The 18,389-nt window shown below is 40.9% G+C and overlaps 1 protein-coding gene across 1 annotated transcript in view; it reads right to left on the reverse strand.

Annotated features, from left to right (window-relative positions):
* Positions 1-470: 470 nt before the first annotated feature.
* Positions 471-18,389, reverse strand: part of USH2A (usherin) — a 905,205-nt gene continuing 887,286 nt past the window's right edge. Inside the window, exons 70-71 of the mRNA XM_065936753.1 lie at positions 2,656-2,877; positions 471-1,239 (exon numbers count right to left, since the gene is read on the reverse strand). Of these exons, the coding sequence (XP_065792825.1) occupies positions 1,150-1,239; positions 2,656-2,877 (312 nt within the window). The 3' untranslated portion in view covers positions 471-1,149. The remainder of the gene's footprint in view (positions 1,240-2,655; positions 2,878-18,389) is intronic.

The raw sequence follows: 18,389 nt of genomic DNA on the forward strand, positions 1-18,389 counted from the left end.
TACATTGTTTTCTGTGAAGAATAAACTTAAATACCTTTCATTTTATGTTTACTTGGGGAGGAAAGTGTTTCTTGAGGTAGGACTTACCAGTAACTTTCTAATCCAAATAGAGTAACAAAAACTTTTTTGACTCATGGAAATTGGTCATGAGTCACTTTAACAGTTAAAGTACCAATTTTCGCTCTTAGTGATTTTAGTAGTTCTCTGAAATGAAAGAAAATAGGACAGATATATGAAACATGTATATTCCTATATTTATATGTTTTATTTTAAAATTTTTCAAAGCTGGAAGAAACATAATTTTTTTAATTCCACATAGGCTAGTTAAAAATGCAAATAAAACAGTAGTTTCCATATAGAATGTGCCAAGTTGAAGGTATTCCTGGGTATTCAGTGAACTGACAGAATTCTATAAAAAGTAATGACTGGAGTTTCAAAACTATGTAAAATATCAAAACAGTTCATTTTTTTCTCTTTGAAATATATAAGTTAGCTGCTTGTTCCTTAGATTTTTAGAAGATTGATACATGTAAGGACAGACATAAGTTTATGTGGTTTGGTAAATACTTACCCCTAAACATCATAGTCAAATGGAAACCTGCACAGTCAAGTGTGTAGCCTCAACGCAGAGTTTGTTTTTCTCCGAGTGTTTCGGCTTGATCCGACACTGGGATCTGATTTTGCAGTTGTTACTAGAGTTGCTCCTCACAGGCTTGTTTCAGCCTCCATGAGCACGGGGCTGAGAGCAGCAGCAGTGACAGCCTCTCGGAAGAGCCCCTTAGCTTTCAAATCAGAACTTGCCTGTAGCAACTGTGGGCCAACCTGATCGCCACTGACTAGTCATTTAGATAGCCGTGTCACTGCCAAACATAGCCAAGTGACAGTTACATGCCTAGGGTCCTCTATTATAAATAAGAAGAGCAAAATAAGCGTTTTTCACTTGGACATAAAATTTCAGGAACCCCTCATTTTAGACTGCCAGAAAAACAACTTAGACCTCTATTAGGGAGGAGTAATTTCAAAAACACTCATCTTGAAAGAATTACAGCATAACAAGCAATAGCTCCTTAGCATTCATGATGTCTGATAACCCAGTGGGGATGGGGTGTGGGGCCTGAATCCAGCTTGTGTCTTACAGGTTTCCCTCCGTCACAGGTGGGTGTCGGTGAACGCGGTGTGTTCCTTAGTCACAGAGCTGAAACCCTTGATGGCATTCATCAGGTCCTCTTCATCCACATACTGAAAAGACACCAATCACCACTGGTTAGGATATTTGCTGGCAACAGTGTTACACAAAATGTGTATCTTTTGAGCATTAAAAGGTTAAGACGTGGCACAGTGTAAGCCTCAGTTTTCTCATTCAGTGGGGAGGTTTCATATGATTCAGTTCAGAATTTAAGCAGAAGAGCCAGAATGCAAGCTGTTGTGCTTCATTGTGTCCACTATCTTCTTACTGTATTTTTTTTTAATTGAATAGGGCTAGGAATACTGATTATAATGTTATAGGGAACAGATAATTTGCCACATATGGATATCTTAAAAAGCTTTCGCTGAATTGCTTTGCATACTGCCTATTACTAGTAAGGTCAAAAGTAAGCAAAAATGTCAGCATAGTACAATAGTGAAGAATGGGGGCACTGTAATCAGCGCTTTTAAGATCCCCAGTTCCAAAAAAAATTACTATTAGATGTGTGTCCTTGGGTAAGAGCACACATGCATCTAGCCCTCAATGTAATATATTGAACTACATGAAATTGCCATTTTGTATGTCAAATATGATCAATTAACAATTCTTTGTTTCAACCTAATATAATTATTCCTGACATAGAAACGTCACATCTGAAATGGAGTCATGGAATTCAGTAGTCATCACAACTTCAAACAATTCCATGATTTTAAAGTCCTTATTATATATCATCATTCTAACAAACCAGAAGGACTGTCAATTTTATTTTGTGTGTGTGTGTGATTGAAATCTAGAGCCATGAAAGTTTATTTCTTACCATTAGTTAAGGAAGTCTTTATGAAAATCATCAACTTTTCAGTAAAGGAAAAGTGAGAATTGGGGGGGGAAGAGGTGAGTGAGAGTTCAAATGTAGAACCAGAGCTAGAGACTCAAAAAAATATTAGATAATGATGAGGTTAACTTTTTGTATCCCCTGGGCCGAAATTATGAAAAGTAAAGTTCATACATACCAACGCTCTTACATTTATCATGATTTTCTGAGTTTTTTTAAAAGAAACTATAGATCCTATTGAGAGATTCTCTTTTACCTCTAACCATAAACCAGAAGGAAAATACGTATCTTTTCTTTCTCCTTTAGTAAAATAGGAGCTTGTACTTTATGCCTCAGTTAGGCCTGTTCCAGTGTTTTCAGTCATGTCCTGCCCAAGTTAATGAAGTAGAACCTGTTCATCTCTTCACTTGCACATGAATGTATTTTCTGAGCCTCTATTGTGTGCCAAAAGAATAAGACAGTCTCTCCCCCACTACTCAGGCAGGTAAACATGTCGTTACAAAATAATTGGGTAAGTGGCCCGAGGGATGAAGTGAGTATTCTGGAGATGATCGTTCTTCAGGGTACAGGAAACCACGCCACCTCTTTATCGGCATACTTGTGTTTAACAAAAGCTCGGGATGAGGAAATGGCTCACCAGTCCGCTGTCATGGCCCATGATGGCTTCCCACAGCGAGTCGTCTATCAAGACCTTCTTGTCCTGAATGTCCATGAGTTGACTGACACTCCGGTGGAGAGAGCCTTGGGAATAGGTCTGACTGACTTGACTCTGACTTGGGATGCGCAGAACAGACAGGCTTCGGTTGCTCCTAATGCTCACAGGTGTCCCAGACCGGGGGATTTTGGTATCAGCTAAGCCCTGAAGAGAAAGTTCTGTTGGTGACTAAGGTCTGAAGAAAATGGGCTTTAAGCAAGACAGAAAGTCATGTGTCACACACTGGCAATGAAGGGAACACGGTCCCCATGTCCTACAAAACAGTTCATCAGGAATACTGTAGCTCACAACTTCCTGGTAAAGGGAGATAGTAAGCTAATGGCCTCACTAGACAGCCGGTGTCCTTGCTGCCTCCCCGAGTCCTGTACTGTCTGGGGCACTGGCTACGTTTCCCTGTGGACAGGGCTGCTGCATAGCAAAGCAGTAGAGAGGGCGTGAGGGTAGCAAGGTAAGCTCTTCATGGCCGTCAACACACAGCCTCGAAAACCCCTTCCCCAGAGGAGAGACCAGTGTTCTCTCCTGGCCACTCACTAAGTGAGCACCGCTGTAGTTCACTTTAAAATTCTCACTTTAAAATTCCTGGATTTGTGTACAGAACTTGACTCCTCCCTCCCTCTTTTCTCACCCCACCTTGTTCCCCTTATTGCAGCCTCCAAAATAAAGTGGACCCAAAACACATCAGAAAGAAAAGCACTCTAGGATTAGGTTCTCGAATGTGCCATTAAGAAATGTAGCTGCTCTAAACATCTGAGGGTTCTGATTGAGCTGATTTAACCAAACTGTTTGGCTTATCGTCATGCAGTTGACACAACACACAGAGATCATGCATTATGCAGCACACAGAGGTACCTCAAGGTGCAGAGTGTAACTTTTTAGAGTAACATTGCTTGACACATCAGATACATCAGCCACAGAGTCAAACTGAAAACAAAAGTGGGGTATCAGTCTGTGGAACATTTAAAAACAAATTCTATAGAGGGAAGAATCAAGATGGGGGAATAAAAGGACTGGGTCTCACTTCCTCCCACAAATGCATCAGAAATACATCTTCATGTGGATGGATTCTCACGTGATGCCTTACTGCATGACGGCAGTAGGTATCAGACACCCAGAAGTGCAAGAAAGAACTCCACATAACCAAGGGAAAAAGGAGTCTGGATGGGACCTGGCCCCTGGAAAGGAGCCGTGGGAGAGGAAACTGTTCCTGCACCCTGGGAAGCCCCTTGACCGGCCAGGAGGTCAGTCTGGACAGAAAGCGAGCTTCAGAGACTTGGAAGAGCACATACTGACCGGTGCTTTGGCTATGGTGGCAGCAGGCAGAAGACAGACCAGCAAAGAGGATTGGTGCTGCGTTGCTGCAGTACGCGGCCCAAGATGCACACATGCCGGTACATGCAGGGGCTGGGTGCTGAAACTCGGGGTTCAGGACAGGCCCAGGGAGAACACAGGTTGGCTACACAGAGACAGCCTGAAGGGGCTAAAGTGTGATTGCAGAAAAAGCCTGGGCCCACCCCAGGGCAAAGTACCATTGCTAAAGGGCATGTGAAGGGGTGGGCACGGCCCGCCCTAACAGCCTTTCATCAGGCTGCCTGTAAGAGCTCTAGGAGCAGGACAGTAGGTGTTCCCACGCCTGGCACCAGTCTGGCCTCAGCAGCTATGGGTTTAGTGGCCCGTACACGCAGAGGTGGGGCTGGGAGGCTTCCACAGCTCCCATGCTGCCTCCAGGTACGTGACCCGGCACCCGACTTCAGGGGATGGGCACCTAAGGGTCTGTGCTGGTGGCCTTGCAACCACAGCGCCTGAGGGACACCAGGGCCAAGTGACCGCAGTCCCAGTGGAGGCGGTGCCAAGGGTGTTGCCGACAATCCACCCTGTGAGCCTGCACCCCACAGCGGACAGCTCCAGGGACGGAGTGCCCCAGCCAAGGCTCCTCTCCCAGCAGGAGCTCTCCAGGTCTGTCTCCCTCTCACTGGAGCTCAGAAGTGGAACCGAGGCTTCTACTCCAACAACTCAGGAGCAGGCCCTGCCCCTGACGTGCAGTGACGACAGAGCAAAGAGGCCCACTAAATGTGTGAAGGCCGGATTGGAACAAAAATGGGTACAGTTTGTAAGGAAACACAAAAGATGCTGGATAGCCAAAGCAATCTTGAGAAAGAAAAATGAAGCTGGAGGAATCAGACTCCCTGACTTCAGACTATGCTACAGAACTACAGTAGTCAAGAGTATGGGCCTAAACAAAAACAAATATAGATCAATGGAAGAGCACTGAAAGTTCAGAAATACACCCAGGAACCTGTGGTCAGCTCGTCTATGGCAAAGGAGGCAAGAATATATAGCGGAGAAAAGAGTTTCTTCAATAAGTGGTGCTGGGAAAACTGGACAGCTTCAAGTAAAAGGATGAAATCAGAACACTCTCCTAAGACCATACCCTAAAATAAACTCAAATAGATTAAAGACCTAAATGTAAGACCAGACACTATAAAGGAAAACACAGGAAAAACACTTGCTGACATAAAGCACAGGAAAATCTTTTCTGACCCACCTCTTAGAGTGATGAAAACAAAAATAATAGCAAGGGTAGTAAAAGATACTCCTTACAGATGGCTTCACAGGCAAATTCTACCAAACATACAAAGAAGAATTTTAAACACTGATCCTTCTCTAATTCTTCCAAAAGACAAGAGCAGGGAACACTCCCAGAGACATTCAATTAAGCCACCATCGCCCTGATACCAAAACCAGAAAAAGACATCACTAAAAAGAAAATTACAGGCCAATATCATTGGTGAATATAGATGCAAAAATTCTCAACAAAATATTAGCGAACAGAATCCAACAATACATAAAAAAGATCAAACACCATGAACACCTTGGATTCATGCGAGGGTCACAAGGATGGTTCAACATATGTAAGTCAATCCAGGTAATACACCACATCAGAGAAGACAAATACCACATGATCATGTTAATAGATACAGAAAAATCATTTGATAAGTTATCACCCATTTATGATTTTAAAAAAACCTCTAGAAAGTGGGCATAGAGGGAACCAATCTCAACATAATAAGGCCATATATGACAAATCCGTAGCAAACATCATGCTCAATGGTGAAAAACTGAAAGCATTTCCTTTAAGATCAGGAAAAGACAAGGATGTCCAATCTCACCACTATTATTGACCATATTTTTGAAAGTCCTAGTCACAGCAATCAGAAGAAAAATGGAGAATCCAAATTGGAAAAGAGGCAAAACTGTCACTGTTTGCAAATGACATCATACTATACCTAGAAAATTCCAAAGGTGCCACCAGGAAACTTTTAGAACCTATCAATGAATTTGATAAAGTTGCAGGATACAAAATTAATACATATAAATCTCTTGCATTGCTATACACTAACAATGAAAGATTGGAGAAATTCAGGAAAAAATCCCATTTACCACTGCATCAAAAAGAATAAAATACCCAGGAATAAACCTATCTAAGGAAGCAATGGACCTGTACTCAGAAAACAATAATAATGATGAAAGAAATATGACACAAATAGATGGAGAGATAGAGTATATCCGTGGCTTAGAAGAATCAATATTGTGAAAATGACTATACAACCCAAAGCAGTCTACAGATGTAATGCAATCCCTATCAAACTACCAATGACATTTTTAAGAACTAAAACATGAAATTTTAGAATTTATACAGAAACACAAAAGATCCTGAATAGCCAAAGCATCTTGAGAAAGAAAGATGGAGCTGGAGGAATCAGGGTCCCTGACTTTACACTATAGCTTCCCTTGTAGCTCAGTCAGTAAAGAATCTGCCTGCAGTGCAGGAGACCTGGGTTTGATCTCTGGGTTGGGAAGATCCCCTGGAGAAGGAAATGGCAACCCACTCCAGTATCCTTGCCTGGAAAATCTCATGGACAGAGGAGCCTGGTGGGCTGTAGTCCATGGGGTCACAAAGAGTTGGGCATGACTGAGTGACTAACACTTACTTACGAAACCACAGTAATCAAAACTGTACAGTTCTGACACAAAAACAGAAATATGGGTCAGTGGTACAGGATAGAGCCTATAAATAAACCCATGCACCTATCGTCTCCTACTTATGAGGAGAGGCAAGAATATACCAATGAGAAAAGATGGTTTCTTCAATAAGTGGTGCTGGGAAAAAATGGGCAGCAACAAGTAAAAGAATGAAATTAGGACAATTCCTAAGACCATACATGAAAATAACCCAAAATGGATTAAAGACCTAAATGTAAGTCCAGACACCATAAACTCTTGGTGGAAAGTATAGGCAGAACATTCTTTGAGATAAGCAAGAATCTTTTAATATACGCAGTAAGATTTTTTCACATATACCTCCTAGAGTAAGGTAAATAAAAACAAATGAGATGTAATTAAACTTCAAAAGTTTTGCACAGCAAAGGAAACCACTGAAATCAAAAAGACAAAACACAGAATGGGAAAAAAATATTTGCAAACCATGTGACCAGAAAGGGATTAATCCCCAAAGGGTATGAACAGCTCATACAGCTCAATAAAAAAATAAAAACGCAATCAAAATATGGGCAGAACATCCAGACAGACATGTCTCTACAGGAGACATCCAGGTGACCAAAAAAAAAAAAAAAAAAAAGCAACAGGTGAAGAGATGCTCAATATCACTAATTATTAGACAAATGCAAATAAAAACTACAATGAAGTATCACCTCGCAGCTGTCAGAATGGCCATCATCAAAAAGTCTGTGAACAATAAATGCTTGAGAGGTTGTGGAGAAAGGGGAACCCTCCTACCCCTGTTGGTGGGAATGCAAATTGGTACAGTCACTATGGAGAACAGGATGGAGGTTCCTTAAGAAACCAGAACTACCATATGATCCAGCATTCACACACCTGGGCATATATTCAGAGAAAACCATACTAGGAAAGAGTAAATGCAGACCAGTGTTCATTGCAGCACTATTTACAATAGCCAGGACATGGAAGCAATCTGAATGTCCATCAACAGATGTGGTATGTATACATAATGGAATATTACTCAGCCATTAAAGAAGGAAATAATGCCATTTAAAGGAACATGGATGGACCTAGAAATCATTATACTAAGGGAAGTAAGCCCAGCAGACAAAGGCAACTGTCACATGATACCACTTATATGTGAAATCTAAACATGATACAAATGAACTTAAAAAATGGAAACAGACTCACAGACTTAGAAAACAAACTTATGGTTACAAAGGGGAAAGCTATGGGTAGGAACAAATTAGGAGGTTATGATTAACATATATATACACTACTATGTGTAAAACATAATCAACAAGGATCTAATATATAGCACAGGGAACTGAATGTAATACTCCACAATATCTGTTTGGGAAAAGAATCTGAAACAGCACTAATATATGTACTGTTGTTGTTCAGTCACCCAGTCGTAGCCAACTCTTTGTGACCCCATGGACTGCAGCACACCAGGCCTCCCTGTTCCTCACCATCTCCTGAAGTTTGCCCAAGTTCGTGTCCATTGCATCGGTGATGCTATCCAGCCATCTCACTGACACCCTCTTCTGTCCTCAATGTTTCCCAACATCAGGGACTTTTCCAATGAGTTGACTGTTCACATTAGGTGACCAAAATATCAGCTTCAGCATCAGTCCTTCCAGTGAATATTCAGGCTTGATTTCCTTGAAAATTGACTGGTTTGATCTCCAAGGGACTCTCAGGTGTCTTCTCCAGTTCAAAGGCATCAATTCTTTGGTGCTCTGCCCTCTTTACAGTCCAGCTCTCACAACTGTACATGACCATTGGGAAGACCATAGTCTTGACTATACAGACCTTTGTCGCAGAGTGATGTCTCTGTTTTTCAACACACTGTCTAGGTTTGTCATGGCTTTCCTGACAGGAGGCAGCTGTCCTCTGATTTCATGGCTGTAGTCACTGTCCTCAGTGATTTTAAACCCCAAGAAGAGGAAATCTGTCACTGCTTCCACCCTTTTCCCTTCTATTTGCCATGAAGTGATGGGATTGGATGTCTTGATCTTAGTTTTTCTAATATTTATTTTTAAGCCCGCTTTTCCACTGCCCTCCTTCACCCTCATCAAGAGATTCTTTAGTTCCTCTTTGCTTTCTGTCATTAGAGTGGTATCATCTGCATATCTGAGGTTCTTAATGTTTCTCCCGCCTATCTTGATTTCAGCTTGTAACTCATCCAGCCTAGGATTTCTCATGATGTGCTCAGCGTGTAAGTTAAACAGGGTGACAGCATACTTCTTTCTCAATCCTGAGCCAATCAGTTGTTTCATACAGGGTTCTAACAGTTGCTTCTTGACCTGCATACAGGTTTCTCAGGGGACAGGTAAGATGGTCTGGTATTCCCATCTCTTTAAGAACTTTCCACAGTTTGTTATGATCCACACAGTCAAAGGCTTTGGTGCAGTTGATGAAAGAGAGGTAGATATTTTTCTGGAATCTTTGGAATTCCCTTTCTTGCTCTATGATCCAGCGAATGTTGCCAATATGTACTATGTATAACTAAATCACTTTGCTGTATAGCTGAAACTAACACATCAATGTAAATCAACTATACTTCAGTATAAAATAAACTATTTTAAAATAAATAAGGAAAATAAAAACTTTTCTATGAAAGACACAAAAATATAAGGAATTAAAAATACATTGAGGCAAATGACAATGAAAACACAACCATACAAAATCTGTGTAATGCAGCAAAAGCAGTTCTGGTGAGACGGAAGTTCACAACTATACAGAATTTCTTTAAGAACAAGAAAAATCTCTAATAAACAATCCACCACCTAAAATAATTGGGAAAGGAAGAAACAAAACCTAAAGTCAGCAGAAACCAGATAAAAAAGGTCAGATAGGAAATAAATAAATTAGAGATTTTTTAAGGTATAGGAAATAAAAGAGATGCAAAGAAAGTAAATAAGGAAAGGAAGAGGAGAAATGACAAGTGAAATGGAAAAAACAAGAGAAAACTATATAAAGAATTATTTGTCAACAAATTCAACAACGTATAAGAAATGGACAAGTTTTGAGAAACCTACAGTGTACTATAACTGAAGTAAGAAGAAATAGATTACCTGAACAGACCAACCACTAGAAGTGAAATAGAATCTGTAATTTAAATAAAACTCCTTACAAACAAAACTCCAGGGCCAGATGTTTTCTCAGGCAAATTCTATTAAACATAAAAAGAATAAGATATCGATCCTTCCCAAACTCTTCCAAAAGACTGAAAAGGAGGGAACACTCCCAAAGGCATTCCATGATGGTAACCAACCCTGATACCACAACCAATGAAAGTGAAAATTACTCAGCCATGTCCAACTCTTTGTGATCCCATGGACTATACAGTCCATGGAATTCTCTAGGCCAGAATATTGGAGTGGGTAGCCTTTCTCTTCTCCAGGGAATCTTCCCAACCCAGGGATCAAACCAAGGTCTCCTGCATTGCAGGCAGATTCTTTACCAGCTGAGCCACAAGGGAAGCCCAAGAATACTGTAGTGGATAGCCTATCCCTTCTCCAGTGTATCTTCCTGTCCCAGGAATCAAACCAGGGTCTCCTCCATTGCCAGCAGATTTCTTACTATCAGGGAAGCCCCACCACAACTAAAGTCACTACCAAAAAGATAATTATAGGTCAATATCATTGATGAATACAGATAGAAAAATTCTCAACAAATATCAGCAAACCAAATCCAACAATACATAAAAGATATCATATACCATGAATAACTTGGATTCATCCCAGGGTCACAAGTTGGCCCAACAGGTGTAAATCAGTCAATGAAATATGACACATCAAAAAAGACAAATACCACATGATCATCTCAATAGAAAAAGCATTTGATAAGATTCATCACCCATTTAGGATAAAAAAAAAACTCTCCAGAAAGTGGGCATAGAGGTAACCAGTATCAACATAATAAGACCATACTTGGCAAATGCTCAGCAAATATAATTTTCAATGGTGAAAAACTAAAAGCATTTCCTCTAAGATCAGGAAAAGACAAGGATGTCCACTCTTGCCACTATTATTCAACATACTTTTGAAAGTCCTAGCCATGGCAATCAGAGAAGAAAAAGAACCCTAACAGGAAAAGAAGTAAATCTGTCACTGTTTGCAGGTGATATGATACTATATGTACAGAATTCTAAAGACACCATCAGAAATTTTTTCAGTTCAGTTCAGTCGCTCAGTCGTGTCCGACTCTTTGTGATCCCAAGAATCGCAGCATGCCAGGCCTCCCTGTCCATCACCAACTCCCAGAGTTTACTTTTTAAAGCCCATCAAAGAATGTGGTAAAGTGGCAGGATAGAAAATTAATAGAAAGAAATCTCTTGCCTTTCTATACACTAACAATAAAAGATCAGAAAGAGAAATTCAGGAAACAACCCCATTTACCACTGCCTCAAAAAGGATAAAATAACTAGGAATAAACCTATCTAAGGAAGCAAGAGACTTGTACTCAGAAAACTGTAAGATTTTGATGAAAGAAATCAAACATGGCACAAAGAGATCTAGTATAGCATTGGATTAGAAGAATCAATATTGTGAAAATGACTATACTACTCAAAGAAATCTATAGATACAATACAATTCCTATCAAATTATCAATGGCATTTTTCACAAAACCAGAACAAAACCAAAAGACCCCAAATAGCCAAAGCAACATAAGAAAGAAAAATGGAGCTGGAGAAATCAGGCTACCTGACTTTACACTATACTACAAAAACTACAGTAAACAAAATAGTACAATATTGGAACAAAAACAGATATGCATATTAGTGGTACAGGATTGAAAGTCCAGAAATAAACCCAGGCACCTGCTGTCATCTATTCTATGACAAATAAGGCAAGGACATACAGTGGAGAAAAGATAATTTCTTCAGTAAATGGTGCTGGGAAAAGTGGACAGCCACAAGTAAAAGAATGAAATTAGAATACTTTCTAACATTATACACAAAAAATAATTCAAAATGGGTTAAAAACCCCAATGTAATTCCAGACACTATAGAACTCTTAAAGGAAATGCAGGCAGAGCATTCTTTGACATAAACTGCAGTAAGATTTTTTCTGGTATACCTTCTACAGTAAGGAAAATTAAAAATAAACAAATGAGACCTAATGGAACTTAAAAAGATTTGCACTGCAAAGGAAACCATTGACACAAAGACAGACCACAGAATGGGAAAAAATATTTGCCAATGATGTGATCTACAAGGGGTTATCTCCAAAGTGTGTAAACAGCTCATGAAGCTCAATATTAAAAAAACAACAACAACACACAATCAGAATATGGGCAGAAGGTCCAAACAGACATTTCTCTACAGAATATATACAGATGGCAAAAAAAAAAAAAAAAAAAAACCACATGAAAAGATGCTCAATATCACTAATTATTAGAAAAATGTAAATCAAAAGTACAATAAGTGGAAGACCCAGAGGGATCGGGTGGAGAGGGAGGTAGGAGGGGGGATCGGGATGGGGAACACATGTAAATCCACGGCTGATTCATGTCAATGTATGACAAAAACCACTACAATACTGTAAAGTAATTAGCCTCCAACTAATAAAAAATAAATGGAAAAAAAAAAAAAACTACAATGAGGTATCACCTCACAACAGTAAGGATGGCCATCATCAAAAAGTCTATGAACAATAAATGCTTGAGAGGGTGTGGAGAAAAGGGAACCCTCCTACACTGTTGGTGGGAATATAAATTGTTGATAGTCCCTATCAAGAACAGCATGGAGTTTCCTTAAACAACTTGAGCTACCATATAATCCAGCATTCCGATACCTGGGAATATATCCAGAGAAATTCATACTTGGAAAAGGTAGACGTGCCCCAGTGTTAACTGCAGCACTATTTACAATAGTGACAATATGGAAGAAACCTGAATGTCCGTTAAAAAATGAATGGACAAACATGTGGTACATACACATAATGGATTATTACTCAGTCATTAAAGAAGGAAATAATGCCATTTGAAGCAACACTGATGGATCTAGAAATCATCATACTAAGTGAAATAAGTCAAACAGAGAAAGACACATATCATATGATATCTCTTATATGTGGAATCTAAATGGTATAATGAACTTACTTACAAAAAAAGAAACAGACTCTCAGAAAACAAACTTATAGCTACAAAAGAGAAGTTATGGATAAATTAGGAGATTGTGAATAACATATACACACTACTATATATACAACAGATAATCAACAGGGACCTAATGTATAGCACAGAGAACTCTGCTTAATATTCTGTAATATCCTATATGGAAAAAGAATCTGAAACAGCATTAATATATGTATATGTATGACTAAAGGGTTTCCGAGGTATGGCAATGATGAAGAATCCACCTGCCAATGCAGGAGACACTTTCAATCCCGGGGTTGGGAAGATCCTCTGGAGGAGGAAATGCAACCCTCCCATCAGGAAGTTTGCACAAGTCTCTTATCCTCATCCATCAGAGGGCAGACAGAAGAAATAAGAACTCTGGTCTCACAGCCTTAAGAAGAAAAACCACAATCACAGAAAGATAACCAAAATAATCACATGGATCACTCCTTGTGTATTTCAATGAAGCTATGAGCCATGCAGTGCACAGCCACCCATGACAGATGGGTTATGGTGGAGAGTTCTGACAAAATGTGGTCCACTGGAGAAGGGAATGGCAAACTACTTCAGCATCCTTGCCTTGAGAAACCCAGGAACAGTATGAAAAGGCAGAAAGATATAACATTGGAAGATGAGCATGCCAGGCTGGTGGGTGTCCAATATGTTACTTGGGAACAGCAGAGAAATTGACTCAGAAAAAAAAGAAGAGGCTGAGCCTAAGTGGAAACAATGCTTAGTTGTGGATGTGTCTGTTGGTGAAAGTAAAGTCCAATGCTATAAAGAACAACATAACATAGAAACCTGGAATGTTAGGTCCATGGATCAAAGTAAATTGGACATGGTCAAGCAGGAGATAGGGTGTTTTTGTCTGGTTGCAGCTACCTGGTCACACAGCCTGTGGCATAAGCTCTCTTGGAGGTAACCATTAACCCCACAATTGACCTGCTGAGCAGATGACCTACAAACTGCAGAACAATTATACCAAAGACATTCTCTCATTGTTAAGAAAGTTCTAGGACCCACAACAGATCTCCCAACCTGGGGATCTGGCAAAGGGACTGAGAATCCCCAGGGAATTTCACTTTGGAGGCCAGTGGGATTTGATTACAGAACTTACACAGGACTGGGGAAACAGAGTCTTGAAGGGCACTAATAAAACCTTGTGTGCACCAGGACCCAGGAGAAAGGAGCAGTGACCCCATAACAGACTGGCCCAGATTTGCCTGTGAGGATCCAGGAGTCTCCAAGAAGGCGTGGGCCAGCGGTGGCCTGCTGCAGGGTCTGGGGCACTGAGTGTAGTAATGCATGAATGGGACCTTTTGAAGGAGATTGTAATATCTTCATTACCTCCACCATAGTTTGGTCTCAGGTCAAACAACAGGGAGGGAACAAAGCTCCGCCCATCAATAGAAAATTGGATTAAAGATATACTGAGCATGGCCCCACCCATCAGAACAAGACCCAGTATCACCCACAGTAAGTCTCTCCCAGCAGGAAGCTTCCATAAGCCTCTTATCCTTATCTGAATGAAAACCTTATCACAGAAAACAAATCGAACTGATCACATGGACCACAGCCTTATCTAACTCAACTAAGCTATGAGCCATGCCCTGTAGGGCCACCCAAGACAGATGGGTCATGGCGGAGAGTTCTGACAAAATGTGGTCCACTGGAGAAGGGAATACTGGCAAACTTCAGTATTCTTCCCTTAAGAACAACATGAATAATATGAAAAGGCAAAAAGACATGACACTGAAATATGAACTCCCCAGCTCGGTAGGTGCCCAATATGCTACTGGAGATCAGTGAAGCAATAACTCCAGGAAGAATGAAGAGACGGAGCCAAAGCAAAAACAACACCCAGCTGTGGATGTGACTGGTGATGGAAGTAAAGTCCGATGCTGTAAAGAGCAATATTGCATAGGAACCTGGAATGTTAGGTCCATGAATCAACAAGGTAAACTCAGTTCAGTTCAATTCAGTTGCTCAGTTGTGTCCAACTCTTTGCGACCCCATGAATTGCAGCATGCCAGGCCTCCCTGTCCATCACAAACTCCCAGAGTTTACTCAAACTCATGCCCATTGAGTCGGTGATGCCATCCAGCCATCTCATCCTCTGTCGTCCCCTTCTCCTCCTGCCCCCAATCCCTCCCAGCATCAGGGTCTTTCCCAATGAGTCAACTCTTCGCATCAGGTGGCCAAAGTATTGGAGTTTCAGCTTCAGCATCAGTCCTTCCAATGAACACCCAGGACTTATCTCCTTCAGGATGGACTGGTAGGATCTCCTTGCAGTCCAAGGGACTCTCAAGAGTCTTCTCCAACACCACAGTTTAAAAGCATCAATTTTTCGGTGCTCAGCTTTCTTCACAGTCCAACACTCACATCCATACATGACCACTGGAAAAACTATAGCCTTGACTAGACGGACCTATGTTGGCAAAGTAATGTCTCTGCTTTTTAATATGCTATCTAGGTTGGTCCTAACTTTCCTTCCAAGAAGTAAGCATCTTTTAATTTCATGCCTGCAGTCACCATCTGCAGTGATTTTGGAGCCCCCCCAAAATAAAGTCTGACACTGTTTCCACTGTCTCCCCATCTATTTCCCATGAGGTGATGGGACCAGATGCCATGATATTAGTTTTCTGAATGTTGAGCTCTCAGCCAACTTTCTCACTCTCTTTCACTTTCATCAGGAGGCTTTTTAGTTCCTCTTCACTTTCTGCCATAAGGGTGGTGTCATCTGCATATCTGAGGTTATTGATATTTTTCCCGGCAATCTTAATTCCAGCTTGTGCTTCTTTCAGTCCAGCGTTTCTCATGATGTACTCTGCATATAAGTTAAATAAGCAGGGTGGCAATATACAGCCTTGACGTACTTCTTTTCCTATTTGGAACCAGTCTGTTGTTCCATGTCCAGTTCTAACTGTTGCTTCCTGACCTGCATACAGGTTTCTCAAGAGGCAGGTCAGGTCGTCTGGTATTCCCAACTCCTTCAGAATTTTCTACAGCTTATTGTGATCCACACAGTTGAAGGCATTGGTGTAGTCAATAAAGCAGAAATACAAGGTAAATTAGAAGTGGTCAAACACGAGGTGGCAAGAGTGGACATCGACATTTTAGGAGTCAGTGAACCAAAGTGGACTGGATGGGTGAATTTAATGCAGATAACCAATATGTCTACTAGAGTGGGTAAGAATCCCTTAGAAGAAATGGAGTAGCGCTCATAGTCAGTAAGAGTCCAAAAGGCAATTCGGTTCAATTCAGTCACTCAGTCATGTCCGACTCTGAGACCCCATGAACCGCAGCACGCCAGGCCTCCCTGTCTATCACCAACTCCCGGAGACCACCCAAACCCACATCCATTGAGTTGGTGATGCAATCCAACCATCTCATCCTCTGTCACCCCCTTCCCCTCCTGCCCTCAAAGTTTCTCACATCAGGGTGTTTTCAAATGAGTCAACTCTTCGCATCAGGTGGCCAAAGTATTGGAGTTTCAGCTTCATCAGTCTTACCAATGAACACTCAGGACTGATCTCCTTTAGGATGGACTGGTTGGCAAAAAGGCCAAAAGGTTGTCTGAGGAGGCCTTACAAATAGCTGAGAAGAGAAGAGAATCTAAGGGCAAAGGAGAAAAGGAAAGACATACCCATTTGAAAGCAGAGTTCCAAAGAACAGGAAGGAGAGACAAGAAAGCCTTCCTTAGTGATCATACAAAGAAACAGAGGAATATAGCAGAATGAGAAAGACTAGAGATCTCTTCAAGAAAATTAGAGATACCAAGGGAACATGTCATGCAAAGATGGGCACAATAAAGGACAGAAATGGCATAGATCTAATAGAAGCAGAAGAAATTAAAAAGAGGTGGCAAGAATACACAGAAGAATTATACAAAAAAGATCTTTATGACCTAGATAACCATGATGATGTTGTGATCACTCACCTAGAGCCAGACATCCTGGAATGTGAATCAAATGGGCTTTAGGAAGCATCATATGAACAAAGCTAGTGGAGGTGATGGAATTCCAGTTGAGCTATTTCAAATTCTAAAAGTTGATGCTGTGAAAGTGCTGCACTCAATATGCCAGAATATCTGGAAAACTCAGCAAGTGGCCACAGGACTGGAAAAGGTCAGTTATTATTCCAATCCCAAAGAAGGGCAATGCCAAAGAATGTTCAAACTACTGCACGATTGCACTCATCTCACATGCTAGCAAAGTAATGCTCAAAATTCTCCAAGCTAGGCTTCAACAGTATGTAAACTGTGAACTTCCAGATGTTCAAGATAGATTTAGAAATGTCAGAGGAACCAGAGATCAAACTGCCAACATCCGATGGATCATAGAAAAAACAAGAGAATTCCAGAAAACATAATACTTCTGCTTTATTGACTAGCCAAAGCCTTTGACTATGTAGATCACAACAAACTGGAAAATTCTTCGAGATGGGAATACCACCTAACCTACCTCCTGAGAAATCTATATGCAGGTCAAGAAGCAACAGTTAGAACTGGACATGGAACAACAGACTGATCCCAAATTGGGAAAGGAGTATGTCAAGGTTGTATACTGTCACCCTGCTTATTTAACATATATGCAGAGTATGTCACGCCAAATGCTGGGCTGGATGAAGTACAGCCTGGAATCAAGATTGCCAGGAGAAACATCAATAACCTCAGATATGCAGATGACACCATCCTTATGGCAGAAAGTGAAGAGGAGCTGAAGCACCTCTTGATGAAAGTGAAAGAGGAGAGTGAAAAAGTTGGCTTAAAGCTCATCATTCAGAAAACTAAGATCATGGCATCCGGTTCCATCACTCCACAGCAAATAGATGGAAAAACAATGGAAACAGTGACAGACTTTATTTTCTTGGGCTCCAAAATCACTGCATATGGTGACTGCAGCCATGAAATTAAAAGACACTTGCTCTTTGGAAGAAAAGTTGGGACCAACCTAGACAGCACATTAAAAAGCAGAGACATTACTTTGCCAACAAAGGTTCATCTAATCAAAACTAGATTTTCCAGTAGTCATGTGTGGATGTGAGAGTTGAGCTATAAGGAAAGCTGAGCCCCAAAGAATTGATGCTTTTGAGCTGTGGTGTTAGAGAAGACTCTTGAGAGTCTCTTGTACTGCAAAGAGATCCAACCAGTCAATCCTAAAGGAAATCAGTCCTGAATACTCATTGGAAGAACTGATGCTGAAGCTGAAGCTCCAATACTTTGGCCACCTGATGCAAAGAACTGACTCATTGGAGAAGATCCTGATCCTGGAAAAGATTGAAGGCAGGAGGAAAAGGGGATGATAGAAGCTGAGATGGTTGGATGGCATCACTGACTCGATGGACATAGTTTGAACAATCTCCAGGAGTTGGTGATGGACAGGGAAGCCTGGCATGCTGCAGTCCATGGGGTCACAAAGAGTCAGACACAACTGAGTGACTGAACTGAACTGACTGACTGAAGCAGGAGAAGGCAAGAGTGAACATCGACATTTTAGGATTCAGTGAAC

Source organism: Muntiacus reevesi, chromosome 5 (assembly GCF_963930625.1).
Source record: "Muntiacus reevesi chromosome 5, mMunRee1.1, whole genome shotgun sequence".
Lineage (NCBI taxonomy): Eukaryota > Metazoa > Chordata > Mammalia > Artiodactyla > Cervidae > Muntiacus > Muntiacus reevesi.